Source organism: Tauraco erythrolophus, chromosome 3 (genome assembly GCF_009769465.1).
Source record: "Tauraco erythrolophus isolate bTauEry1 chromosome 3, bTauEry1.pri, whole genome shotgun sequence".
Lineage (NCBI taxonomy): Eukaryota > Metazoa > Chordata > Aves > Musophagiformes > Musophagidae > Tauraco > Tauraco erythrolophus.
This window is the reverse complement of record NC_141467.1, coordinates 101,240,654-101,267,490: the sequence shown is the minus strand read 5'-3', so window position 1 is coordinate 101,267,490 and position 26,837 is coordinate 101,240,654. Positions and strand designations below refer to the sequence as shown.

The window sequence follows — 26,837 nt, the reverse complement described above, 5'->3', positions numbered from 1 at the left end:
AAGAATTCAGAATTCTGAAATTCTGCTCAAAAAAAAAGAGAAAACAAACATTTCTCTTCATGGGAAGCTCCTGGATGAAAATAAATCTGTTGTGTAAAAACTACAGAGTAAAGAAGAGTTTAAATTTAAATTGTACTAAATATATCCCTTGGGACCTGAGAGGAGAACTAGGGGGAGGGCGTGATTTGGGGGACTTTTATCCAAGGACTGACACTCCCTCCCACACCCTGATAGAGAGCTGATGTTGCACACTACGCCGGTAGCTTTAATAGACACCATAAGCTTGTGGGCTTTCGTGCTCTCTTGGTAGCAGCACCTCCAGGAAGGAGGACAGGAATCTCTGAATTATTTTTGAGGAAGCCGAAGTGAAGACAAAGCATAACTGCACTTAAAGCTTGGTGCAGGTTAACTGTAGAAGACAGTCTCTGTCCATGTGCAGGCGGAGGGGTGAGATGGCTGCAGTACAAACTCGTTGCGCCAAACAAGTGGGCATCTGGGTGGCCTTCTCCGTAAGGAATCTTACTGTTAGGGTTTTTTTTTGGTGCTGCAGTCTTGAGGACTGAGCTTTTCACTCATCGTTACATCCTGTGGTGTGTAGACCTCAGCAGACAAGCAGGATGACAAGAAATTAATGAAGTTCTCACGCTGCACTTTCTCCTGAGTTGTTTCTGCACTTTCTCCTTTCAAGGGGAAATGGATATAAGCTGGAACAGAGGAGGTTCCGCTTAAACATGAGGAAGAACTTCTTCCCAGTAAGGGCAGCAGAACACTGGAACAGGCTGCCTAGAGAGGTTGTGGAGTCTCCTTCTCTGGAGATGTTCAAAACCCGCCTGGACGCGTTCTTGTGTGATCTGATCTAGGTGGTCCTGCTCCAGCAGGGGGATTGGACTAGATGATCCTTTGAGGTCCCTTCCAATCCTTGACATTCTGGGATTCTGTGATTTTTTTTTTTTTTTTTTTTTTTTGGTAGGGTTGGAAGGGACCTCAAAGATCATCTAGTTCCAACCCCCCTGCCATGGGCAGGGACACCCTCCACTACACCAGGTTGCCCAAAGCCTCATCCAACCCGGCCTTGAACACTGCCAGGGATGGGGCAGCCACAACTGTTCTGGGCAACCTGTTCCAGTGCCTCACCACCCTCAGAGTGAAGAATTTCTTCCTTATATCTAATCTAAATCTGCCCTCTTTCAATTTAAAGCCATTGCATTTCTTCTGAGTTGTTTTTTGATCATATGGGTACTTCCACCCCAAAAAAAATTAAAATTGGCAGGGATTAATCAAGATTTTGCTTGTACACAGTGCATAGCAAATAGGAGCCGAAGGAACAGCCTCCATCCCCAAAAGTGATGCTCCACAGACACAAGAGCACCTCTCTCCTGCTGGCACTTGCAGCTTGCTGTGACTGAAAGATTTGGCCCACGACTTGGCAGGCTGGCAGACACGCCGCGATACTCGCACTTATGTCCAGCTGGCTTTCCTTCGCAGTATTTGCACACACAGAAAATCATCCCATGAGGATCAAGTTACTCCCTTAGGGCCACAGTATGTGTATGTTCAGTCTTCCAGCCCTGACTTTTTGTGTGTAGAATTAATTTAAAAGCAAATCAATCAATTCATTGAGTTAAAAGGCCCTCTGAGGATGCTTTGGTTTTGACAGAAGTTTGGAACTACCAAAACCTATCCTCATATTTAATTTTTTTTAATTGCTTCTAAGACAGGGTATCCCTTCTGTATTTTCATGTAGAGTTTGACTTGGAAGGAGAATCATCAGTAACCAGAGATAGGAGACCGAGGGAGGTGATGATGCCAGGAGAGAGCCTGCTGAACTGGTCACTAGTTAGTTTGCTTCGCAGAAGTTCCAGCAAAGAAACTGTGTCACTCGGTGTCTTCTCAGGTGGCCTTTTAAGTTCAGCAGTGCAGTGAAGTTAGTGATTTTTATTTTGTCACTTTTGGCATTGTTGCTAACTCTCTGAACGTTTTGCAGAATGCTTTTCTTCTTTTGGGCCTGTTTAATTACCTGCTTCCTCGTTTGTCTTTAGTTTCCAGTTTGAACCTTTCTTTTGTGGCTGTATTGCTAAGATGTGGCATTGTTTTTTAATTGTATAAAATAAAGATCTATATATGTGCATGCCTTTTAGTACTCCTCAGCAGACAGAGCAGTGTTGTGCCAAGAAACTTATAGTCCTTTCCTGTGAAAGGTTAGGAAGAAATAACTCACATAGTTTCCTTATCATGTTTGGCTTTGTTTTTTTTCTGAAATTCCCACATAGTTGTGGGTTTGTGCTATTTTGACACTGAGAACTGCAATTCAAATATAATTGATGTGAACTGTTGCTAAAATAAGATTTTAATTTTTAGCCTGAGAAAATCCCACCGAGACATTACAAATTGGCATGTCCTGAGAATGCCAAGACTTCCATGTTCTCTTATTAGTGAGTAACCAGAAATGCTGGAAATAAAGTAGGTTATGTTCCAGTTTGTCAACATACACATTCTGTCTGAAAAGTCCTCTTGACGTTTCCAAAGATTTCAGGTAGTAGACTATTAGAAAATAATCCATTGACTTTTGAACAATTTTTATTTTCTGTAAGGTTTTAATACCATATATTTCCTCCTTTAAATATGCATCTGTAATGGATATAATAGTGAGTAGAAAAGGCTTTGCTTAAACTTGCATTTTAGTTTAGCACAGTTGGCACTTTCACCAAAAAAAATAGTTCAGAGCACTATGGTCTGTATGCTTGAGAAGTCCCATCTGAAGAATCTCAGTATTAAAAATTCAGCAATGCATTGCTAAGTAATGCCAGAATGAGGGACTGAAATTAAAGCTCTTACTGCTGTAGGAAGGCAAGGATTGCTGCTAAATAATATTTAGAAATACAATGAGAGTTTGAGCTTAGATATCACCTCTCCTATAAAATGGTCTGTCTTGTGAAATTTCTGCAGCTATACAAATGAATAAATTTGAATATCATTTAAGGAAATGGAAGTTGTGAGAATTTATTAGAACACAGTCAAGTCACTAGAAATATATTTGGCCCTCCTCTTAGTCATTGGGCACAAAAGCGTGTTGAATATTTCTCTGTTGTTCCCTGTGTTCCCAACTATCTGAGTTCTGGTGGGGCAGAGGGAAGAAAATGTTGGGAGAAGTTGAAAGGGCTTGTGTTTATGTACCACTAAAGATTTTCAGTCCTTCCACCACGTCAACATGCAGTTCGCTGAGGTGCAGGTGAGTTGTGTCGCTGCACAAACTGCTCATGGACCCTCTGGTTTGCCAGTACCCATTGGCACTTGGCATCTTCATTTTCAGATGAGGTTGTTGGAGATGCCTGAGCAACATCACGGTCTTCCATGGCTTCGCTTGCATGGGAGTAGTCAACAGGACTCAGTATTTTTGTTGGCAATGTGTGAACCAAGCGTTTGTCAAGTTAATGCTACTCATTTTAGTAATATGTTATGATTATTTGTAACTCTTCTGTTAAATTATTATTAGACTGTAGCTAGATGGTTGTATACTGGTTCATGTACGTGATGTCCTGAATTCCACTTTGATTTTAGGCACTTCCCTGGCCAGAAACAAGCATGAAACGAAGGCAGATTGGGAACATCAGTGCGACAGAAATGTTGTTAGTCATGTGCTTAGATAAACAATGATAGCTATTTGCTTTAGTTTAAAAATAGAATGAGAATCACAACTTAAGTAGCTAACATACCCATATCAAATGAGACTTTAATCAGAAAAAATTCCTTCATTATAATAAAGGAAATAAACGAGATTCGTCAATGGTAGGTTTCATCATCAAATTTGTCACAAATTCCCAGAGAAACATGGGAGAATCACTTGTTTGTGTCTGCATCAGTTCTTCGTGCTTAAGATGGGGTAAAATATTTCCCTGTCTGGTACGATTTGTCTATTTTTAATCTGCAAGTTCTTTCAGGCAACGACTGTCTCTGGTTGTGTCTCTGGCTGCGGAAAACCGAATGAAAATCCAAAGTATGAGCCCTTCTGACAGACTACCAGCACAACTGGAGTATTTTTAATGATAAAAAAAATCAATATTGGTGTGTCTTTGCGAGTTCCATCTTCTCTGCTGGCTTTTTAAGGTCATTTAGCAGGATATGCGAGTTGAATTATTCTTTAGTGCTTTTAGAAAGAAAGAAGGAAAGGGATCTGGAGCAGCTTTAAACAAGAAACAGATACATTTGTCCCCCAAAACTGACCCTGAAAGAACATGTGTCTGTTCATGGGGTCGGTTTAGTTACAGTCAATACTCGCGTGCCTGCATTTCTCTAAACAAAAGATTTTCATTCTCGTTTCTGCGCATCCATTTTATGTGTATATCCACACAGACTTAGGAAATAAGTCGTATTTACACTGATGCAGATGTGCATTTTATCTGTTTTCAGAAGAGGAGGAACTCCAAGTCTCATAGGTTAGTGAGAGTCAGATAAATCCTCCTCCTTTGTTGCTGTGTCCCAGAATTCGGGCACTGGAAGAGCACTCTCATTTTGCTGAACTAGTATCTTCGGATCGGCGTTGACCTTTGTTTCACATCCGCTCTTCCTTTGTCTTCTCATGTACTTAACGTTGTCCTCGAAGAATAATCATGCCTAGATTTGCTGGGGAGATGAGAAAAATGACCAGTTTCTATGCAAAAAAAAAGGGCCAGTCTTATTTTCACTTTTTAAAACAACCAAGCCCTGGGTTCCTATAGCTTGCTTAAAACATATAAAATAGAAATTCATTTGTTGGTGGCTTGTATCAGGAGAACAGTGCATCTGGACATCTTTATTAGCTTTCCATATCCAAATGCCGTGTTTAAAGGGCTCCAGTAATTGGCCCCATTTGCAGGCTTGGAGAGGGAGCCAAGTACATATAAACCGTCCTCCGGCAGGAAGCGGGAATTAATGCGCAGCGTTTCTCATCCCGTGGCTGAAATTTTGCTCTTGGGGAGCAAAAAATTTGCTTTTTGCTGCCTTTGAGAAAATGAAAATGCAGGTTTTCCGATGTTGTGTTAGAGAAATGGTACTGTGGATATTTATAGCATGGATTTTTCCCGGGGTGCTGAGGACGGGCGGTCGAGAAGGTGCCAGGAGTTTCCGTAGCTGCGGGCACGCGTAGTCGCAGCGGCGGGGCTGCGTGGACTGGAGTGAAATGACATCTTTGGCAGTGCAAACTTCCAACAGAATCTTCCTGGCCTTGGAATGACTTTAAGCGTAGGTCGCGCGAATCGGTAAGCGGAGCACGGAATGACATTTTGAATTTCTGTTTTAGAAACCCGATGTGCGGCTCTCCAGAAGCAGCGTTGACCGAGAGGACGGAGGTCTCCAGGGCCCAGTAAGTATGTGTGGGATCTTTTCGTCTCCCAACTCTCCCTCTGGTCTCCTTGTAGAACATGTACGCCGTCTTGATTAGGGGAGATGATTTGAAGTTTTTGCTAAATGTTTCCACTATTATTACGTGGTTCTGCAGCTTTCCAAGAGGCTCAGCTTCTGTGGGAAGAGCAGCCGTGGCAAACTTGTTCATGCAGCAGTCTGGGGGATTTGGGGTTTGCTGGGCTTTTTCCCCTTGGAGCAGCTGTTGAAACAAACACTAAAATGTTTCCACAAATATGTTGCAATAATTTTTAAACGTTCGTGTGCTGTATAATTGGGCCTTTTATCTAAAAAATGTGGATATTTTTCTGAAAGTTCTGTCAACAGGAAGCAGGATTAAAATAACTTTTGCAGTTGTTTAGATATCTGAAGGGTTTTCTTAAAAGGAATGTAAATGTTACTGTTGCATTACCCAGAAATCTGTTTGGGGTACATGATCTGCTATGAAACAAACGGAATAAACCCCATAGCCATTCATTTATTGCCAGACAGCAGCTGTGGTGTTCTTTCTTTCTGGCTTAACTCCTGTCTGTTTAACTAAAAATGTCTCTCCAATTGCTGAATTGCCATTGGAATCTCTGAATCATCCCGATCAAAAGGAGGGGTTGGGCTGGGGGCTGTTAATAATAAGAACCTGATGCTTCATCTGCTGTTTGTCCCCAGGGATCGCCTTTAGAAGAGTTAAGTTAATATTTTAAATTCAGTTTCCTAGTTTATTTGGGATGTGATTGTAAACTCATAGTTTGGCTTCAGTATTTCTTCACTACCTAAGAATTTAGGCACTCTTGCCACACTTGCAGCCGAAGTACAATCATGAATGAGTATATTAATGACACGCTGCAGCATGGTCTCTAGAGACATTCATGTCTGGAAGCTGCTGGGATTTTTTCCGTGAAATTGGAGAAGACTGTTAGTTATTGTTGTGTCTTTGCTATTGTTGCATCTTTATAAAAGAACAAGGAAAGTGCTGCTGTATTTTGTGCTGCTCATGAAGATGCTTTGAGATAACAGGGCGGTTTTGAAGTCATGTCAGAGGCTTGATTCAGGTGGCCGGTGGTGGCAATGGGTTTAAGGTACAGCTTCTTGCAGCCAGCTCGTTTCTCTGACTGCTGCTTGATTGCAGAATGCCTGCCTGGGGTTAGAATAAAAAACAAAACCCAGATCCCGAACTGCTTGTAGGGGAAATCCTGTCTTCCCAGACAAGGTGGTACAATTTCACATCTCATTTGAAAGCGTGAGGAAAACACTTAGTGATCATTGAAAAAATGAGTTTTAAAAGAGACTCCAGTTCGTGATAATGACATTTCTAGTTGCAGAATTTGATTTTGCTGTTTTTATAGTTCTTAATACGTTCAGAACATCACTCTGACTGACTTTGTTTGCAGTGGAAATGGCTAATGCTTCTGTGAGTCAATTTCGCATCGAGAGGATGAGGAACAGGCAGTAGTTATTTCTAGGAGAACTAGGATTAAACAATTGTCCAGTGTAGCACAGAGGTTTCTGTGACAGTGGTGAAGACAGGATCCAGCTCACTGAGGTGTCGTTTACATCTTCTCCACAGAGTGATTTTTTATTTGGGTAGTCATCGTGGTAGGAGGAGCGAGAAAGCTCAGCAGCTCTGATTCCTGCTCAGAGCAGCAGCATCTGTGCAGTTCAGGGACACTGGGAGGGAGAAGGAATAATACATGATTCTGTTCTTGGATGTGTTGGTGCAAACAAAAAGGTACCACACGCGTTTTGGTAGTTCCTGACTGACGAGCACGTGGCTTTGTGCACATTCTTCTGACATGTACTTTTAATACACAGTTTTCTGGAAGTGAAAATGCAAGAATTAATTCAGTGGAATTTTACTCTCCTTCTTCTCTTCCCCTCTTTCTTTTCCCCCAGGGTTATCAGATTTTAAATATTTAGGTTACCGACACAAATCAAAGTTAGTGACGTGGCTGATGGTGGTGGCAGAAAGCAGATGTTTTTTCTAACTGTAGAGGGCAGTTTGACAGTGTGTGAGATGATCGGCCGCTGGGTTTCAGAGGTTTGTGGTGACAGCAGAAGAGTTTCAGGGCTTTGGATCTTTCGTTTCTACACCTGGTTCCTGAAAGTGAAATACGATTTTTTTCAAGTCCGTAGTTACACTCTGGATTAGGCAGGGTGAACGTGGTCTTTTATTTCTAGCCATCACGTTTCTGCTCTAAAGTATTAAGTTGATAGAATATCATCTATGAAATTTAGAAGAACTTAAGATTCCTCCCTATGCAATACGTTTTTATGTGACCTTACTTTCTGGAAGTTGTGCTTCTTGATACAGTTTCCCAGAGCAAACTGTTAGAAATGAGCTTAGAGTAGATTTAGTGTGACAATTTTCATTTCATATAGTTAAAATTTGAAAAATTTTTAAGCCACTGAAAGCAGGCTTCACAAAGTGCTACGCAACCTTGGCCATAGGAGCCATTGTCAGAGCTGCCTGTAATTTTGAAACTGTAACATGAATTTCTAAAAGTGCCAGGATGAAGCTTTGGATAAATGCTGAACTACAATCTGAGTATCCTTCGAGTTTCTTAATGAGTTGGTTGCAAGGTGTGAGCTTCTTGGTTCAGTTCGGAGGATCTCCTGCAGACTTTCTCTGTGCTTGGTATCCTCACAGTCATCTAGCACTGAAATGAGGTGATGCTGGAGTTAGAAGCTGAGGAATAGAATCATAGAATGGTTAGGGTTGGAAGGGACCTTAAAGATCATCTAGTTCCAACCCCCCTGCCATGGCAGGGACACCCTCCACTACACCAGGTTGCCCAAAGCCTCATCCAACCTGGCCTTGAACACTTCCAGGGATGGGGCATCTACAACTTCTCTGGGCAACCTGTTCCACTGCTTCACCAACCTCAGAGGGAAGAATTTCTTCCTTAGATCTAACCTAAATCTGCCCTCTTTCAGTTTAAAGCCATTGCCCCTTGTCCTATCACTACACGCCCTTGTAAAAAGCCCCTCTCCAGCTTTCCTGTAGGCCTCCTTCAGGTACTGGAAGGCTGCTAGAAGGTCTCCCTGGAGCCCTCTCTTCTCCAGGCTGAACAGCCCCAACTCTCTCAGCCTGTCTTCATAGCCGAGGTGCTCCAGCCTTCGGATCAGCTTAGTAGCCCTCCTCTGGACCCACTCCCAACAGGTCCATGGCCTTTTTATGTTGGGGGCCCCAGAGTTGAATGCAGTACTGCAGGTGGGATCTCAGAAGAGCAGATCAGAGGGGCAGAATCTCCTCCCTTTCCGATTGCAAGCAGTAAATGTAGGAGGGCACCTTTCCTACTCAGCTCCCTTAGTACTTGTTCCAAGAAGTTATTAGCCTCGATGTAGCCCTGTACTGGTCAGGCAGTTGGACTCGATGATCGTTGTAGGTCTCTTCCAACCAAAATAATCTGGTTTGTTCTATTCTAACATGCTTCAAAAATTTCCTGGACCTCTTTGTGTCTGTATATGATACTCCTAGCTGACATCGGGAAGTTAGAATTACCCATAAGGACAAGGGCAGTTGATCTAGAGATATCCCTTAATTCCTTGTAGGAATTCATCGATGTCACTGTCCTGGGTGGGTGGTCGATAGCAGGTCACCACAACAACATCCGCTTTCTTTGCTTTCTCCTTCATCCTTATGCAGAGGCTCTCAACCATATCATCACCTACTGGAAGCACCACACAATCCAACCCCTCCCTTACATACAATGCCAGTCTTCCCAGCCTCACCTGTCCCTCCTGAGGAGCCCTGTAACCATCTGTCATGGTGCACCAGTCACAGGACTCATCCCACCAGGTTTCATTTATGCCAACAATGTCCTAGCTCTGGGACTGGGCCAAATCTTCTAGCTCCTCTTGTTTATTCCTCATGCTGCATGCATTAGTATAAAGACATTTCAAATGTTCTCCGGTGTAATCAGTACATCATGGAGCAGACTGCAGGACCTCACTAGTACACTGTCCCTCAAACACTGGTGTGCTGCCCCCAGGCTTATCTCTAGCAAGCCTGGTTCTATCCTTTTCCCCTTCAAATCCAGTTTAAAGCTGTTTCGATGAGCCCTGCTAACTCCAGCGCAAAGATCCTTTTCCTGCTTTGAGACAGGCTTACTCCGTGTGTTGCCAGCAGGCCTGGTGTTGTGTAAACCAACCTGTGATCAAAAAACCCTAAACTCAGATGGAGACACCAGGCTCAGAGCCAGGTATTGACCAGCTGGGTCTTCCTGTCATTCCCTGCAACTGGAAGGAGAGAGAACATGACTTACATGACTTGTGCTCCTGATCCCTTCTTAACCAGTCATCCCAAGTCCCTGAAGTCTCTCTTGACTGCTCTTGGACTTCTTACTGCAACTTCAGCACTGCCTACATGAAAAACCAATAACGGATAATAATCCAAGGCCTGTACCAGGGTAGGGTGTTTTGTCTTCACATCTTTAACATGGGACCTAGAGAGGCAGCAGACTTCCCTAAGAAGTGGGTCCAGTCTGCATATTGGGCCTTCTGGTCCCTCCAGAAGAAAGTCTCCTATGGCAATCCCCGACTTTTCCTTTATGGAAGTGGTTTTGACACAGGGTGTAGGCTGACTTAACCTCGGCAACACCTCCAACCCAGATGAACCATTGTCCTTGTTACTGTTCAGTTCCACCTGCAGAGCCTCGTACCTGTTATGCAGAGGCACCTGGGAGGTGGGACGTCACTGAGGAGGTGTGCCTGCTGCGCCAGGCCAGAACGTGTCACCACTGCCCTCTGTCCCTTAGGTCACCCCGTTCTGCTGGGTGGAGAGAGGATAGGGAGTCCTCCGTGTCATGCATCCTGGCTGCCCGCCTCGGCAGCCGAGGTTGGCATAAAGGTTGTGTGACTGCAATCACCACGGAGGAGCACTTCAATCTCTTAGGAAATACTTCCAGATGAATAAGCAAGTTGACCTAGATGCAGAGCTTTGCAACAAAACCGAAAAGTAACCTGGCTTAGGAACCTGTGGCCACCATGGAGGCCGTTCCGCAGTGCAGGAACACCTGAGCCTTCTGGTTGTGGCGCTGCCACTGCGACAGTTCGATGGCTGAGCACAGACTGGGAATAATGGTGAACGTTCCACCACGTTTAGTTAATAATGAAGGATGAACTGTAGCGCAGAGGCCAGGGCTGTTGGGAGTGATGGGAAATAAATGAAAATTCTTTTCTTACTATATAAATAATGTACCTGTAGGCAGGAGCTTAGCTAGTGATGGTGAAGAGAGACGTGTTTGTTGGGAAATGTGCTACTCTCATTGTGCTGATGAACCTTGTGAGCACTGTAATAACTAGTCTAAATGTATATTTTATTTTATAGGCTGGTAACCAGCACATATATCAGCCTGTGGGTAAACCAGGTAAGCAGTAAATTCATAGACTGTCATCTTGAATCCTTGATTGCAAGTCTTCTCGCAGCAGTAATGAGCAAATATTTATGCCAATATTTCCATACAAGGGGTGGATTCAATTCCAGATACCTACACATAGATGTTTTCGTGCACTGGGGGTTGAAATTCCCCCTGCAGTCCCCAGAGGTGTAGTCAGCAAAGCCAAGACAGTGTTTCGTCAACGGGCGGGAAGCGTCTGGAGGAAGCTGAGTCGCTGTGTAGGACTTCACCATGTGTGGAGTCCGGACATGTAAAACAAAAGTAGACACCGAAATTTAGGTTTCTCAATCTCAAAGCCAGGATTTCTGCCATGAAGAAGTCCGATTTTCCCAGACCTAGGCAGCATGTGTGGCACTCAGCTGTGGTACGAAGGGCTGAGTACTTCCCAGCTCTGGGGTAGATGTACTGAGAGCAGTAGCAGTTGCCCCACGAAGGGATTTTCAAAGTATCATACTGAAAGAGCCATGTTCTCATAATCACAGGAGAACTTTATGAATTCCACCATCTTTTCTGTCTGCATTTCTTCAGTTGAAATACAGGTTGAAGTGTAGCACCTACAAGCAGTGGATTTACTGTAAGACATGTACATCTCCTGCTACTACAGTAAAGCACGTGTAGTCTTTGCAGTGTTGACAGACCAGAATTGTGCAGGTATATCTGTTATGTTGCTCCTCTGTAATGCAAGTTGTTTTGTTCATCAGATCACGCAGCTCCACCAAAGAAACCTCCCCGCCCTGGAGCCCCCAGCCATTTGGGCAGCCTTGCAAGCCTCAACAGCCCCGTGGACAGCTACAACGAAGGCGTGAAGGTACGTTGCTCAGTGTCACACGAAATACACTTCAGAAAATTAAACATTACCACTCTGAGATAGTTTCCTGTTCCTGAAGTAGAGACCGTGGAAAACAAAAGCAGCTAAACTTCCCAAGTAAATGTTGTCATGGGGCAAACATGCACTGGCATCTCTCCAGGGAAGTGGGGAGTTAACTGGTAGTCTCATATCCTCCATTATTGTGATTCAGCATGTTCCTGACCTAGAACCTTTCCCAGGTGAGCTTATTTCTAGTTTGAAGAGCAAACGAGATCTCCTGTGTGGACTCAGCCTCCCTGCTCAGCAGCTCTGTTAAGCAGGAAGCACACCCAGGGTTCCCAGTTAGTCAGGTACTACCAGAGTCTCCTGCCCTCAGTCCCAGAGAAGTGAGACATGTCCCAGCTGTGCTACTCCAAAAAGCTCTTATTGGAGCACCAAGGCTCCTAAAACCTTAGTAGCTCTGAGGAACAAGGGGAGAGGGGAAATGGTGTAGTCAGGGCTGTCTGAACTGTGATTGAGACAGTTCTAATGTGTTGTTTCATCTCCAATAAATAGGCAATAAAGCCAAAAATGAAACTTTACCGTTTTCTGGCAGAGAGATGCTGCAGGGTGCTGTAAAACACAGCATCTTGTCCCCTGCTGCAGCTGGTGTCAGTGGAACTGCTCCTTAGTGTCAGTCACTTTTCAAATTGTGCCTCGAGGTGTTGTTCCCAGCCTTTATCTTTCTAATCTTCAGGAAACAGAAACCTGGGTGACCTCAGGGCCTCCCAGGGGAAAGAGTTGGGGCTGTTCAGCCTGGAGAAGAGGAGGCTCCGGGGTGACCTTATAGCGGTCTTCCAGTACCTCAAGGGGGCCTACAGGAAAGATGGGGAGAGGCTGTTCAGGAGGGCCAGTTATGATAGGACAAGGGGTAACGGTTTTAAAATAGAGGGAGGTAGGTTCAGGTTGGATATTAGGAAAAAATTTTTTACCATGAGAGTGGTAGAACACTGGAACAGGTTGCCCAGAGAGGTGGTGGATGCTCCATCCCTGGAGACGTTCAAGGCCAGGTTGGACAAGGCCCTGAGCAACCTGATCTAGTTGGAGATATCCCTGTTCCTTGCAGGGGGGTTGGACTAGATGACCTTTGAAGGTCCCTTCCAGCCCTAACGATTCTATGATTCTATGATTCTATGATTCTATGAACCAGTGAAGCTACTTCTGATGCTAACAGTTTCCAGCAGCCAGATGTGATAGTGGTTGGGAATTCTCTGTCAGTAACACTTGACAGAAACGCAGCTGATCTATAGACATGGCCAGTTTATTGTCTCACAACCTTTGCAGCCAGACAAACCCCTCCACCAAGACGGTTGGTCCCACGGCAGTATCACTGACTGGAGCGTTAAAGCAGGATCACTCCTGCTGCTGCTCCCATTCTGTCAGTTGATGCCATCAGTAGCCCCCAGGGAGGTGATGTGTTTGTGCTCCGGCTGCTTCTCCAGAGGAGGAAGATGGAGACTGTGTTAGATCACAGGCTTCTGCAAATACACCGGGGCGATCTCTAACACAACAGCTAGTGCCAGTAGTACAGCTCCTCACGGAAGGAGAACCTCCTGCTCATCTAAGCCCTGCCAAGCCTGGAGTAAAGAACCACAGTCCATGTTGTGGTAGACACAGCTGTTGTGATCAGCGACATTTATGTCAGATGGTTTAAGAAAACAGAGGAAAAATCCAGTTCATCTGACCATGAAATTCAGAACTTGCCATCAAAGCAGTATGTTTAGCACAACTCAGTCTCGGCCACTGCCTGCCTGTGTCACTCTTGCTTTCTTGTTCTGAGATTATCAGAATGTTGAAGAGTCAGAGTAAGTAGACAGCAGTGGGAAATTTGAGCAGAATTATTTATTAGAAAGTGAGGCCAGAGCTTTTCAAGCTGCCAAGCCTCGGAAAATGCCAAAAAGCAGTAATGGATGTGTTGCTAAACTTGGCTTCTCTAAAATTTCCTTTCTAAATGCTGATACTGGAACATGAAAAATGTTTTCTGAAATACATCCTTTCGACAACAAACAAACCTGAGCAGCCAGAGTCATCAGTAACAACAAGTGAACAAGATTCGTGTACTAAATAGCTGCTTCAGTAGAAAAGAAGGGCTGATTTTGTTTTTTCTTTCAAGAGTTTCTTAAAATTGGGTTGATTTATGCCCTTTCAAGAAAACAGCCCATTATTTTTGATAGCATATAGCTTGGTTATTGTCTGCAGTCCTAAACTGAAGATGCTTCTGGGGTTCATTTCAGACTCCGTTCTCTGTACACCCATTTCAGGCTCCTGTTTCGGTCACCCCTTTCTGCAGAATACAAATGGAAGTAAGAGGATTCCCCTGAGGGCTTCAGGAAGCCCTTCAGGGCTTCACCTTTAGGGCACGCACCAGGAATTACTTGGGTTTCTGTTACTTGCTGAGGCAGAGTCAGCCAGTCCACACAAACAAACTCCTGACTTCATGGTCTGCAGAGCAATAGTGTTGATGTTGGGTAGAAACAAAAAAAACTCTTGAGTGTTAAGAAACACCTATGTCCATGGTTTTGAAATGTTCAAAATGAATTTTGAAATGACTGTAGGAATTCAATGAGCTTGGTATAATCCATCTAGAATTAAATGAGGTGGGTATAATCCCTCTAGAATTCAATGAGGTGGGTATAATCCCTCTAGAATTCAATGAGGTGGGTATAATCCATCTGGAATGGGTTCTTGGTAGTTCTTGACCGCAGCTGTGATTAGCCATCACGAACTGGAGCTGCACAATTAGACGACCTTATATTCCCTATGACTTTCCTAAAGTAAAATAAAGTTCCAGAAAGAGGGATACAACGTTTTCTTAAATCCATTGAGCACTGGATTGCGTGTGTAAAGGGACCAAGGTTGTGCAGGACACGTTTCCCACCGCTGCAGAGGCCCTCTGCTGCACTCACCACTTGCCAGACTGGCTTGCTCCTGTCGAGCTTTGCATGATCTCTTCCCCGTGTGTTGGGAAGTCAGCATGGGTGCATGGCAAACACTTCCACTTCCTACGCGGGCGCACAGCAGGTCGCCAGCACACGGAGCTTCCGTAACAAATGGACCGGGAGCTAACGTGAATGACTGCCCATACTGTTGAGGACGCGTTTTTTGTTGCAGGCTTTTTAACTGGTCTCTTATTGCTACACATGTTTTGGTTTGGGTTTGGGTTTTTTCCTGCTGAGTTTTATTAATATTGTTTTTCTTTTTTCCCTTCTTTTGGTAAAATTCTTTAACATTCCCCCACATTCTGCTCAACCATAGCCATGGAGGGTAAGCAGTGCGTGAGCGTGTGTGTACGTGCCCTATTCCAAAATGTCTTTGCATGCAACTTTGCCAGGTGACTGTTTAACTTCTCGGTTGCTGGAACCAATTAGAATCACAGCCTTTCTCTGGTGATTGAGGCAATTTCCGTGTTCTTTCTCCTACGGTGTTTTCCAATCGATACATCACATCAAATCTCTGTAACCGTTGTCAGTACCCTCTTAGTGAAACGTAACAAAATGGGATCACCATGCACTAAATTCTGCGCTCCTTCCTTAGACAAAGTTTCATCGAAGTATTTTATAGTTTCATCAAGGTAGTATCTCAGGTTCTCCCAGTGAAACATCCCTGTAGCTAGGACCAGTTGAAAGAGCCAGTAGTAACCCAGTGTGATGGGCTGAAATGGGGTGAGCCATCTCAGATCATCAGGATGGACGGCCGCTGTGTGACCAGTAGGAAATAAGCAATTTTTTTACCTCCTGCTTCCCCTGAGTGGTTGCTTGGGCATCCCATAGTAGTGAAGAGCTGCAGGGAACTGGGATGCTTGGAGTTGTGCAGTTCAGCAGCAGGGGTACTGAGGGACCTCATGGAGGGAGTTCTCAAAATTTCTTTTCCAACAGGTGATCATTGCAGTCTGTCTTGGATTTAGCTCCAGACAGAGCTGGCCCAGTGCCAGTTTTGCTTGAGTAAGGACTGCAGGATTTTTAACCTGTGGAGTTTTTTTGATCTATTGGGAACAAACTGTAGGAAAACATTCAGTGTTCCCCACCTGTACTGGTGACACCCTTTTCACTAATTTGCTGTGCGTTTTCACTAACAAAACAATAACACATGCTGCAATATTCTCTCTGTGCTGTGTCACTGTGTTAAGTGCGTACTCTGAGGTTGTTTTGGGGCACAAAACAACTTTCTGGAACGAGGGACCTGACCTCTGTTGCCTTAGCCATAGAACTTGTCCATCAGTAGTGAACCACTTAGATGCGTCAAGTACTCTGTACTCCTCGTTCCTCAGATTATTTTCTTCTCTATTGTGGGAGTTATACTGGAAACTCTGCAGGGAAATCTTGGTAAAAGTTCTCCAGCGTCGTTTCACAGATCAGGTTCAGTCAGAAGAACTAAAAAGCAGCTTCCTTCCGATGCGGGAGCTAGCGCGGGACCGGGCGGGGGGCTGTTGGGAATAGGAGACCTTCTCGGCGGTCTGCGGAGGTTGGGAAGCTGCTGAGCCCCATCTGCTGGGAACAGGAGGTTAAACAACCCCTCTCTGCTTCCAGATTCAGCCGCAGGAAATCAGCCCTCCTCCTACGGCCAACCTGGACCGCTCCAACGACAAAGTCTACGAGAATGTAACTGGGCTGGTGAAAGCAGTCATAGAAATGTCCAGTAAAATACAGCCAGCTCCGCCAGAGGAGTACGTGCCCATGGTAAAGGTATGGCAGCAATTCCTAAAATCAGCATTTCATTTCTCTCCTGAACGAGGACTTCAAGTGGTGTAGGAGAAACTTTCTGGAAAGTTGGAGGTAGAAGAGCCTTTTGCATTTGCGGGGCGGGTGACTTGTGGTCAGAGGGCTGGGGCTTTGGGTACTGTTGGCATTATTCTGGGCAGCAGTGCTTTTATTTCCCAGCTTGCCTGCGCTTTTCCAGGTGCAGCCAGTTGTGCGCTGTCTTCTCCGTGTTTCACTTTTTTAAGAAAAACTTTTTTTTTTTTAATTAACCCCTTGGCATCTTTTTTTGATGGTGAAACACAGAACTGCAGGTGGGTTCTAAAGTCTCTCAGCCATGTTCTAACTCCCTTCTTATCCAGATGAGGAATTGAGTGGATCTGTTGCTTCCTGCACTCCTACAATTCTCTGATCCATTCGTTTTTAAAGTTTATTTCCCTAATTTTTTTTTCATAGGAGGTTGGTTTGGCACTAAGAACCTTACTGGCAACAGTAGATGAGACTCTCCCAGTGCTTCCCGCAAGCACCCACAGAGAGGTACGTAGAGCTCCACTCCCGATGCTCAGTTGTTAGGTTTCAAGGTAGGCTCAGCCAGGACAGCTGCCTCATGTGTTGCAGCTCTCTCTTCCATTGCACATGCAGATGTTTGGTTCACTAAGCACTCTGAACTCCTGTGTTAGAATTCTACACGAAATAAATTTTATTAGAACTGCTGCGTGGACGTAGGCTTGTATTGACTTAAGTGCAGACGCTCCAACTGGATGTAATGGAAGCGTGTACAGCACACCCCAGGAAAAAAATCACCCTGGCTTGGCTACGTGGTTCTGTGAAGTGACCTGTATCTGGCTTCTTGACCAGTTTTGTTTTTAGAGCTACTTTTATGCTTTAGAGCTACTTTATTCATAGTAATAAAGAGCGTGATGATAATCATAGAATCACAGAATGGTTTGGGTTGGAAGGAACGTCAAAGATCATCTAGTTCCACCTGCCATAGGCAGGGACACCCCCCACTACACCAGGTTGCTCAAAGCCTCATCCAACCTGGCCTTGAACACTTCCAGGGATGGGGCATCCACAACTTCTCTGGGCAACCTGTTCCAGTGCCTCACCACCCTCAGAGTGAAAAATTTCTTCCTTAGATCTGATCAAAATCTATCATAGGGACCTGGAAACCTGTAACAAGGTGTTAAAACCCACTGTTAGCAGTTTGGGTCTTGGTGCTGTTTAACAGTGGACGGCTCAGCAGCTGACAAGGCTGCTCTTGATCTCCAGGCAGCGTAGAGCAGCAGGTGCCGAAATTCCACCTGCCCCCCGCGGTGCCCACAGAAACAGCCCCAGTTTCAATCGGGAGTCTCAAGCCAGGGCTCCGGAGGGAGGGAGGGAGGGAGGGAGGGTGGTGCCGTTGCTCTGCAGCGTGGCTGTCACGAAGGCAGCGCGTCCGACGGCTGCATCTTCTCGTTGCAGATCGAGATGGCGCAGAAGCTGCTGAACTCCGACTTGGCCGAGCTCATTAACAAGATGAAGCTGGCGCAGCAGTACGTCATGACCAGCCTGCAGCAGGAGTACAAGAAGCAAATGCTGACGGCTGCTCACGCGCTGGCTGTGGATGCCAAAAATCTGCTGGATGTTATTGATCAAGCCAGACTGAAAATGATCAGTCAGTCCAGGCCGCACTAAGTCCCGAGGGAAGAGTTTCATCAGTCCTAAGAATTCTGCTTGCGAAAGGATGTTGTTTCACCTTCCACCAGCAGTGAGGATTAACCCGGTGTAGTCCTGGCTTTCCAGCACCTCTTGCTTCAGCAGAGCTGACTGGCAGCTGTTGGTTCTCCCTCCTTACAAGTTTAACCAAGTTTTTGGCGTAAAGCCAAGCTGGTCTGGGATTCAAAGAGTGGCATTATCCCAAGATGAGGTTTGTCCAGAAGTCCTCGGGAACTCACAGCTGCGGAGCACACTTCAGTTTTACACCATCGCATGGGACACGCTTAGCCTAGAGCTGCCGCGGGGCTACGGTCGCAGAGCCCAACCCTGTCGGAGCAGCGGATCGGGGAAAGATATTGTGAAGTGAAGAATTCGGGGAAACCTCAGGGCTGAGAATTCTTGCCCACAGTATACGAACTATCCAGACTGGAATTTTTTTATTAGAACACTTAAGTCGCAATATGCTAATCACGATTTACAGAGAAAGAATAAAAAGCTATATTTTCAAGACTTCGGCCATTTCAAGACAAACTAAAGCCCTCTCCATCTTCCTGCCTTTTACTTCCATGTGAATGTGTGAAGCATTTGTTTGGAACTAGCTGTAGAACACAACTGAAAACTCGTCTTTTTCACCAGAATAACGTGCCAGTTCTTTTGTAGCAATGTTGTTTTCCTTGGAAGCAAAAATGCTGCTTTGTACCAGAGCAATTCAGAGCTGCATTTAGAGGAGTTCCGTAGCCATCCATGTCCCCCAGTTTTATATAATTTATAAAGACAGAGCAAAGCCATGTGGAATATTTTAAACCCACTGTAGTTAACTAACCCATCCTTTCGTCTGTCTTGCCTGGGAGGAGTGACAGTAGAGCAGTGTAATTAGATTTTCCTTGGTTTTCCAGTTATGCCATCTGTTCTGTTAAAATAAAAACCACACTCCCTTTTTGCTGTTGAGGGATATAAATTATTCTCAGGAAGAATATAATGAACTGTACAGTTACTTTGACCTATTAAAAAGGTGTTACCAGTGAAATTCGGGCTGTATTGGTTTTTGTGTGCATGCGCTGCAGAAGAATCCACTCCCAACTTTTCTCTGCTTGGAATTTTTCCCCAACTCTAATCCGTAAGCTTTTAGGAATTGACTTATGCAGGACTTCAGGAGCAACAGTAAGTATTCAAGGAGGAAATCCAAGATTTTAGTCTTCCAGAAAGCAGTTTTTCCTCCCAACTGTGGAGCACAGGAACAAGTCAGTGTTACCATCTGTGCGAGTGACTTATAATTATGTGGTGTCGCTCCTTGCACTCCTTTGGACTTTTTAAAAATCAGTTTTCCGAGGGGAAGGTTCCTTTAAAAAAGGGGTGGGGGGGATGTAGCGGTTGAGTGGTTTACAGGAACTATTTTTGAAGCTCCACAGAGCATCCCAGCTCTCCCAGCAGCAGCAGGGGGTGCCAGCATCTTACAAAAACCAAAGGTGCTCCACTTTTGTGTGAAGATGGGACAGTGCAGAGCGCATCAGTTTTCGGTCTAGATGTGCAACAACTCTCCTACACAACTCCAGAGTCCTCCTTACACACTGGAAACATTTTGCTTATTCATAATTTTCATTTAATACTTCAGAATACACATTTGAGAGGCAGCCCTTACCTTGGTTCAGCTGCTCTGGACAAGTCCTGCTCAAAAGTTAGTTTAGAAATCACAAACTTGTCAAGTTACTCCTTTCATATGCAAAGTTACACACTTCCACACTCACCCTTCAAAGCAGTTTTCAGAGTGGCTCCTTTTTTCTGGAAAGGCAAAAAAAACCAAATCACACACCTATACAACGTGGGCTCGGTGCCTGGCACAGCAAGACTCAGCCTGCTTGTAACTTACACCTACTCACAAGTAGTATCCTGGCTTTAGCCTCCAACAAGGGCCTTTCCCGGAGAACTGGAGCATTTTCCCTGCTCAACAACTGTCCTCTGCTGCCCCATGGCCCTTGGCTGCCCCTGAGGAGGTTGTTACTGGAACTAGAAGCTGCGCCGGTGCTGAAGCTTTAACAACACATTGCAGCTCCACCACGAGGCTGCAGCACCAGCAGCTCCCGCCTGGAGCTGCCAGGCAGGACATGGCACTGTTGCCAAAGCTGACCACAGCCTGTGCTCACCATGACTGGTTTCCACTTTTGTCCGTATGCCATGAATGCAATTTGGAGCTGGAACCATTGCTGTGCCGGTGTGAAGCATGAAGAACTGACAAGGAATGGTGTAAAACGCTACGTTAACACGTGACAAGTCTCGGTACCTGCAAGAAATCTGGCCCCCTTCCTCACTCCCCTTCACGTGCACCCACAAAGACCAGAATACAATTAAACGTTCTTTATTACGGACAGGTACAAAACCAATTAGTCAAAAAGACCAAAGCCCATGTCGTCATCAGATTCCTCTGACTCTTCCTTCTTTTCTTCTTCTTTCTTCTCCTCAGCTAAAAAAATAAAGAGAAAGGAATCAGGATTTTTCCACTTTATCAACTCATAAAAGTGACATGTCACAAAAGATTTCATATGCAGTGACTGTAACAACATCAAGAAGCAAGACCTGAGCAACCCTAACAAGCCACGGAGACTGGCGTTTCCACTATAAGAAAGTGGTTTTGTGCCTTCAAAATTAATTTCTACCAAATCTGAAAAACTTTGGAGAAGATCCTGACGATACACAGGAAGATCAGCCTTAATTCTGATGCTGACTCGGTGCAATCCCAGCCCTCCCAGTGAGGGTCTGGTTTGCCGTGGAACACCCACACTGCGAGGCACAAACCACGTCAGCGCTGCCAGGGGAAGAGCCAAGCGCCGACTCCCCAGGTGGCACCGAGCCGCTTTTTACCCCGGAGTCTCTCCCAGCGGCAGATGAGGACATCGGACATGGAAACCCACTTACCAGGGGCAGCACCGCCCGCGGGCGCGGCACCGCCCGCGGGAGCCGCCGCCGCCGGAGCCCCGCCGCCGCCGGCCCCCACGTTGCAGATGAGGCTGCCGATGTCGATGTTGGCCAGAGCCTGCGGAGAACGAGCAGCGTCAGCGCCGGGGGAAGCTCCGCGCCCGTCCTGGGCGCTGCTCGCTCTGTCGTGAGCGCCGCAAGACCGACCGGCAGCCGCCGCAGTTCGGTGCTTCTAACGGAGTTCCGAACGCGAACGCCCCCTGCCCAAACCGGCACCACCGGGAGCCGCGCTTCGGTGGCGATCTGCGCCCGGCAGCGCCCACACCGAGACGGGGACGCGCCCAGACCCTTCCCGCCGCTCCACCCGGCCCAGCGCTCGCTGCTCACCTTGGCGAAGAGGCCCGGCCAGAACGGCTCCACGTTCACCCCGGCCGCCTTGATGAGCGCGTTGATCTTGTCCTCCTGCAACGGCAGCAGCGCTCAGCAGCCAGCCCGGCCCGGCCCGGCCCCGCCGCCCCTCGGCCCGGCCCCGCCGCCCGCCATGCCGCGCCTCGCCGCCATCTTGCGCCGGCGGGGCCGGGCCCGCGCTTACCGTGACGGTGACCTCGTCGTCGTGCAGAATGAGGGCGGAGTAGATGCAGGCGAGCTCGGAGACGGAGGCCATGGCGGGGCGCGGTGCCAGTCGCCGGGCGGGTCGGCCTTAGCTTCGGCTGAAGGACAGGGCACCTTGGGCCGCCGCGCACGGAAGGGGCCGCGGGCCCGCGAGGCAGCTTTATAACGGCGCCCCCAGCCAATGGCGAGCGCGGCGAGCCGAGACGCGACGGTGTCGTCAGCACCGCCGCCCAACCCGCGACGGGCCAGGCGGCCCTGGCCAATGGTGGCAGGGAGCGCTCCGCCAATCGCCGCCGAGCGGGGGGTGACGGCAGCGTCGCGTGGGCGCGGCGCGGCCGGGCGGGCGCTAAGGCTGCTGGCGGCGCCTGCGCGGCTTCTGCGCACCTACCTGCGCGGCTCCCTGCGCGCCTTCTGCGCACTTCCCTGCGCGGCTCCCTGCGCGCCTTCTCCAGCACCACCGCTGCTTCCCTCCGCCTGGGCCACCGCGGGCGCGGAGCCGGCTCCCGCCTGCGTCCCGGCCCCGGGAAAGGCAGGCGCACTGCCGGCTTTTGTGCGGCTCTGCACACTCCAGAGTTCTCCACGATATACACGTTGTTTCCTTGTAGAGGCCTTTCTTTTCCCCGCTTTTTGTCAGGAAAAAAAATAGTCTCAGATGTTGTTACACTCCAGAGAGGGAGTATGGACTGTGAGCAACCAGAAAAAGAAAATAGGATATGGAATGCTCACCAGAGCCGACAGCGGCGATGCAATGATGATCAAGAGGGCAACGCCGTGGATGGGAGCGGCTGGAACCTGCGTGTCCTGTGTCCAGCTGTGTCCCCGGGCCTTCCATAGAGACACAAACCATTTAAATCAGAGCACGGAATTGCCAGTTTTTGTTAACGTTCTCCAAAACCAGTCGGAATCTGCCGTGTTCCAGGTGTAAGCGGTGCTGTTGTTTAGGGTGTCATCGCTTGGCTAAACATACTGTTTTCTGTAACGTGTAAAAAGTTAAAAAAACAAAGGGTGCAGGATGAGCCCCTGGAGAAAACATCCCACTTCCCAACTTTGCATAACGTTGTAACCTTAGGAGCCTTAGCAAATTCCAGTGTTCCACTCCAGAATGGAAAACAAACATGCTCTGATTTTCACGTGTTCTTTGCAGGCGCATGTTTGATGGGTGTCCCTCGGGAGTCCCGCGGAGAGCGGTTTATGCCCGGAGTCCTGGGACACAGGATGGATTTAGACCTTTGGGAAGGCGCCTGCAGGAAGGACTGAATCCATTGTGCTCTGCCTGTTGCTTTCGGCAAATGAGGCCCGCTCCCAGCTGTGGTCTCCGGGAAAACACCGGGTCCCAGGGAATCCGCAGAGGCGTTGTGGCTGGGTCACATGCAGCCGAACCAGGAAGGGCTGCGTTTTAGTTTAAATGTCGAACTGGTGAGATGGGCGTGTTCGTCGTTCCTACAGAAAGACAGGAGGTTGGTTGGAAAATATTTTGTCCAAAGGAGCGTGAGAAGATAGTTATTTTGAGCGAGAGGTGGGTACTGAACCGAATCAGAATATCTTCCCCACCAAAACAGCTTTAGTTTCTATTTCTGTGTCATCAGCTGACTTCCGGACAAGGGTGAAGGTCAAAAGGGTGAACTGACAAAAGGGCAGTTCAGTTGGTCGCCATCGCCTTCTCAGCAGGAGCTGAGCTGTGGTACCACCCAGCAGAAAGCTATGATGTCCTCTGCGCTCGCCAGAACTGATGTGGCAACTCAGGCAGAGCTCCCAGGAGAAGGTGCAGCTGCCCAGGTCTCAGCTGCAGGGAGGGCCAGAGGCATTCCCTGGTAACAAGTGGCAGCAGCAAGAACACCTGTGTCAGGTGTGACCAAGTGGACCATCTGCTCAGCCTGGTGGCAGAGCTGTGAGAGGAAGTAAAAAGATTAAGGAGCATCAGGGAGTCTGAGTAGAGAGACAGACTGGTAGAACCATGCTCTGCTGTCCGAGACAGAAACAGGAACAGCCACCAGGAAAAACCAAGATCAAGAGGATCATGTACCCTCCTCCACCAGGCTGACAGCAGTAACTTAAAGGAAAGGAGTGAATGGAGGCACGTCCATGCTCGGGGCAGCAGGCGAACTCTCTCCTTGCCCACCTCGCCTTCCCAGGCACTTCTGTGCAACAGCTATGAGGCTCTGGATGTGGAAGACCAGTCAGTGGATGATGATCCATCTAGACCAGAGGTGATGCCAAGGCCAGAAAAGCCTAGCCCCATGTCATGACCACCTCCATGAGGAAGAAAAGACGGTTATAGTTGTAGGTGACTCTCTTCTGAGAGGAACAGAGGGTGGGATATGCTGGATAGGGAAGTCTGCTGCCTCCCTGGGGCCTGGGTTAGTGCAGCTGTCAACTAAGTGCCACACAGCCATTCGCTCCCTCTTCTCCACCCCCAGGGAACGGGGAAGAGAACTAAAGGGGCAAATGGAAAGAGACTCGTGGGTTGAGGTAAGTGCAATTTAATATCACATTAAAAGTAATAATGATAATAATAAAATATGAATTATATGTATGTATGATTATAATAATATATATGAACAAGTGATGCACAGTGTGATTGCTCACCACCCGGTGAACAATGCCTGTCCTGTCCCAGTAAACAGTTCTGAAACAGGTAAGTCCCAACACCACATTCCCGGATGAGCGAGGGGTCCAAAAAGAGAATGAGAGAGAGAGCACTCGGAGAGTCCAAGAGAGAGGGCCCTCAGGAGAGAGTCCTGGAAGAGCAAAAGCCCTTCTTCCTGGTCACCCCTCATCTATACACTGGGCATGACATTGCGTGATACAGAATACTCCATTGGCCACTTTGGCCCTCAATCCTAACTCTAAATTCAAATCATAAGATGAGGTGTGGACCCTCCGTCCCAGCTGCGCTCCCCCCTCTCCTGTTGTGCTCCTGTACACCGGCAAAAACACGGCAAGCGGAAAAGTCCTCGAGGTCTCAGTACCAACTACAAACATCAGTGCGCTGTCAGCGTTCTTCTCATAACAAATCCCAGACTAAAACCAGAACACAGAGCTGCTCTAGCTGCTAAAAGGGAAAACTAACTCTGTCCCAGTCAAAACCAGGACAGCCAGGAAACTTCCCAGCCTGGTATGCCCTGGGACTATTACCCATTACTGCATTTCCATGTGGGTGGCGATGAAGCTGCAGTGTGCATCCAGAGCAATCAAAAGAGACTTCAGGGCCTTGGGACAGTTGGCAAGGGAATCCAGAGCAGCACGGGTTATTTTTTCCTCTCTCCTTCCAGTTGTGGGCAGTGACATTGCAACAAACAGATGGACCCAGTTTCGTAATACATGGGTCCATGGCTGGTGTCACCACCAGAATTTTGGGTTTTTCAATAGTGGGATGTCTACAGGGCACCAGGCCTTCTGGTGTCAGATGGGATTCCACTTTCTCAAAGGGGTCTTTGCTCATGAGCTGGCTCTGGTGAGACCCCACCTGTAGGACTGCGTCCGGCTCTGGAGTCTTCAGCATGGGAAAGACATGGATCTGTTGGAGCGGGCCCAGAGGAGGGCCACAAAAATGATCAGAGGGATGGAATACCTCTCCTATGAGGAAAGGCTGAGACAGTTGGGGTTCTTCAGCCTGGAAAGAGAAGACAGACCTTATTTTGGTCTTTCAATACTTAAAGGGGGCTTGTAAGAAAGATGGGGGACAGACTTTTTAGGAGGGCCTGTTGCGATAGGACAAGGGGTCATGGGTTTGAACTAAAAGAGGGTAGATTGAGACTAGACACAAGGAAGACATTTTTTATGATGAAGGTAGTGAAATATTGGAACAGGTTGCCCCATCCCTGGAAACATTCAAAGTCAGGCTGGATGGGGCTTTGAACAACCTGATTCAGTTGCAGACGTCGCTGATCATTGCAGAGGGCTGGACTAGATGACTGTTATGGTTTAGCCCCAGGTGGCAACTAAGCCACCATGCAGCTGCTTGCTCACTCGTCCTCTTCGGTGGGGTGGAGAGGAGAAAAATGTAAGAAAAGGCCTGAGGGTCGACATGAGAACAGGGAGCTATCACACTCCAAACATGGTCCCAGGCAAAACAGGCTCGGCTTGGGGACAAATCAGTTTAATTTGTTTTCAGGTCATTCAGGGAGGATAATGAGAAACAAAGCCAGATCTTACATACGCCTTCCCCCCATCCCTCCCTTCTTCCCGGCTCTATCTCCTCCCCCGAGCAGTGCAGGAGGACAGGGAATGAGGGTTGTGCTCAGTTCATCACACGTTGTTTCTGCTGGTCCTTCCTCTTCAGGAGGAGGACTCCTTACTTGCTTCCCCTGCTCTAATGTGGGGTCCCTTCCCACCAAAGACAGTTCTCCCCAAACTTCTCTGACATGAGTCGTTCCCACAGAATCCAGTCCTTACCCATCAGACTGTTCCAGTGCGGGCTTTTCCCACGGAGTCACAGCTTCTTAGGGCGCAGCGTGGGGTCACTTCCCACGGACTGCAGATGTATCTCTGCTCCACCGCTAATCTCCAGCAGCGTGGGGTCCTTTCCCACAGGAAAGAGTTCTCTATTAACTCCTTTGGGTGCAGCTACCCACTTCAGCATGGGGGCTTCCATGGGCTGCAGGTGGATCTCTGCTCCACTGTTAATCTCCATGGGCTGCAGGGGGGCTGCTGCCATCTCACCACAGGCTGCAGGGGAATCTCAGCTCCGGCACACCTCCTCCTGCTCCATCTTCACTGACCTTGGTGTCTGCATAGTTGTTTCTCTCACATCCCACTCTTCTCTCTGCTGCAGCCACCCCAGGCCTGACCAGCCCAATGAACCTTGGTGGTCCTGGCAGGACGAGCTCTGCATAGTGGGCACCATGGGAGCAGGGCGCTTTGCAGCACTCCAAGCTGTGCCGCCACAGCCATCACCAGTTGAGTGGTGGGAGCCCAGTGTGGGCAGATGCCCGTGCGGGAGGCCAGGAGCCAAGTCTCCCTCCTTGCCCCTCTCTCTTAACTACATGTCCCTCAGGTTTCTTTGTCCCCTTCTTAAATATGTTTATTCACAGAGGCTCAGTCCTGGCCAGAGGCGGCTCTGACTTGGAGCCTGGAGCATGGGAAGCTTCTTGCAGCTACTTACAGGGGCTATCCCTGTAGCCCCTCCCCTGCTATCAAGAACCTCACCACATAAACCCAGCACAATGACCTGTAAAGGTCCCTTCCAGCCTAAACCATTCTATGATTCTCTTACAAGTCAAACTTTCAAAAAAATGTTTAAACAAAATCATTCAAGGACTTGCAAAAAGCCTGAAAGCTTAGAATCCTAAAAGGACAATTTTCCAG

At 47.4% G+C, this 26,837-nt stretch overlaps 2 protein-coding genes across 31 annotated transcripts in view; one reads left to right on the top strand and one right to left on the bottom strand.

Moving 5' to 3' along the window:
- Positions 1-18,046, top strand: part of PTK2 (protein tyrosine kinase 2) — a 167,003-nt gene extending 148,957 nt beyond the window's left edge. For 10 of the 28 annotated variants that reach the window (XM_086608897.1, XM_086608896.1, XM_086608895.1 and 7 more), the window contains 7 exons: positions 5,276-5,338; positions 10,700-10,739; positions 11,471-11,577; positions 14,872-14,880; positions 16,143-16,298; positions 16,767-16,847; positions 17,775-18,046. In XM_086608897.1, the coding sequence (XP_086465023.1) occupies positions 5,276-5,338; positions 10,700-10,739; positions 11,471-11,577; positions 14,872-14,880; positions 16,143-16,298; positions 16,767-16,847; positions 17,775-17,987 (669 nt within the window). In that variant the 3' untranslated portion in view covers positions 17,988-18,046. Of the gene's footprint in view, positions 1-5,275; positions 5,339-10,699; positions 10,740-11,470; positions 11,590-14,871; positions 14,881-16,142; positions 16,299-16,766; positions 16,848-17,774 lie in introns of all 28 variants that reach the window. The other 18 variants (XM_086608868.1, XM_086608890.1, XM_086608889.1 and 15 more) reach the window with 6 other exon arrangements.
- Positions 12,981-21,662, bottom strand: RPLP1 (ribosomal protein lateral stalk subunit P1). 3 transcript variants are annotated; one of them, XM_086608898.1, is made up of 6 exons: positions 21,511-21,662; positions 21,306-21,380; positions 20,919-21,036; positions 20,401-20,466; positions 19,754-19,787; positions 12,981-13,074 (listed from the first exon to the last, which is right to left on the bottom strand). In XM_086608898.1, the coding sequence occupies exons 1-6, from the start codon at positions 21,580-21,582 to the stop codon at positions 12,996-12,998; spliced, it is 444 nt and encodes a 147-aa protein (XP_086465024.1). In that variant the 5' UTR covers positions 21,583-21,662; the 3' UTR covers positions 12,981-12,995. The 3 variants fall into 3 exon arrangements, with proteins under 3 accessions (XP_086465024.1, XP_086465025.1, XP_086465026.1); XM_086608899.1 differs by lacking the exons at positions 12,981-13,074; positions 19,754-19,787 and having other exon boundaries at positions 20,346-20,466; XM_086608900.1 differs by lacking the exons at positions 12,981-13,074; positions 19,754-19,787; positions 21,306-21,380 and having other exon boundaries at positions 20,346-20,466.
- Positions 21,663-26,837: the final 5,175 nt, after the last annotated feature.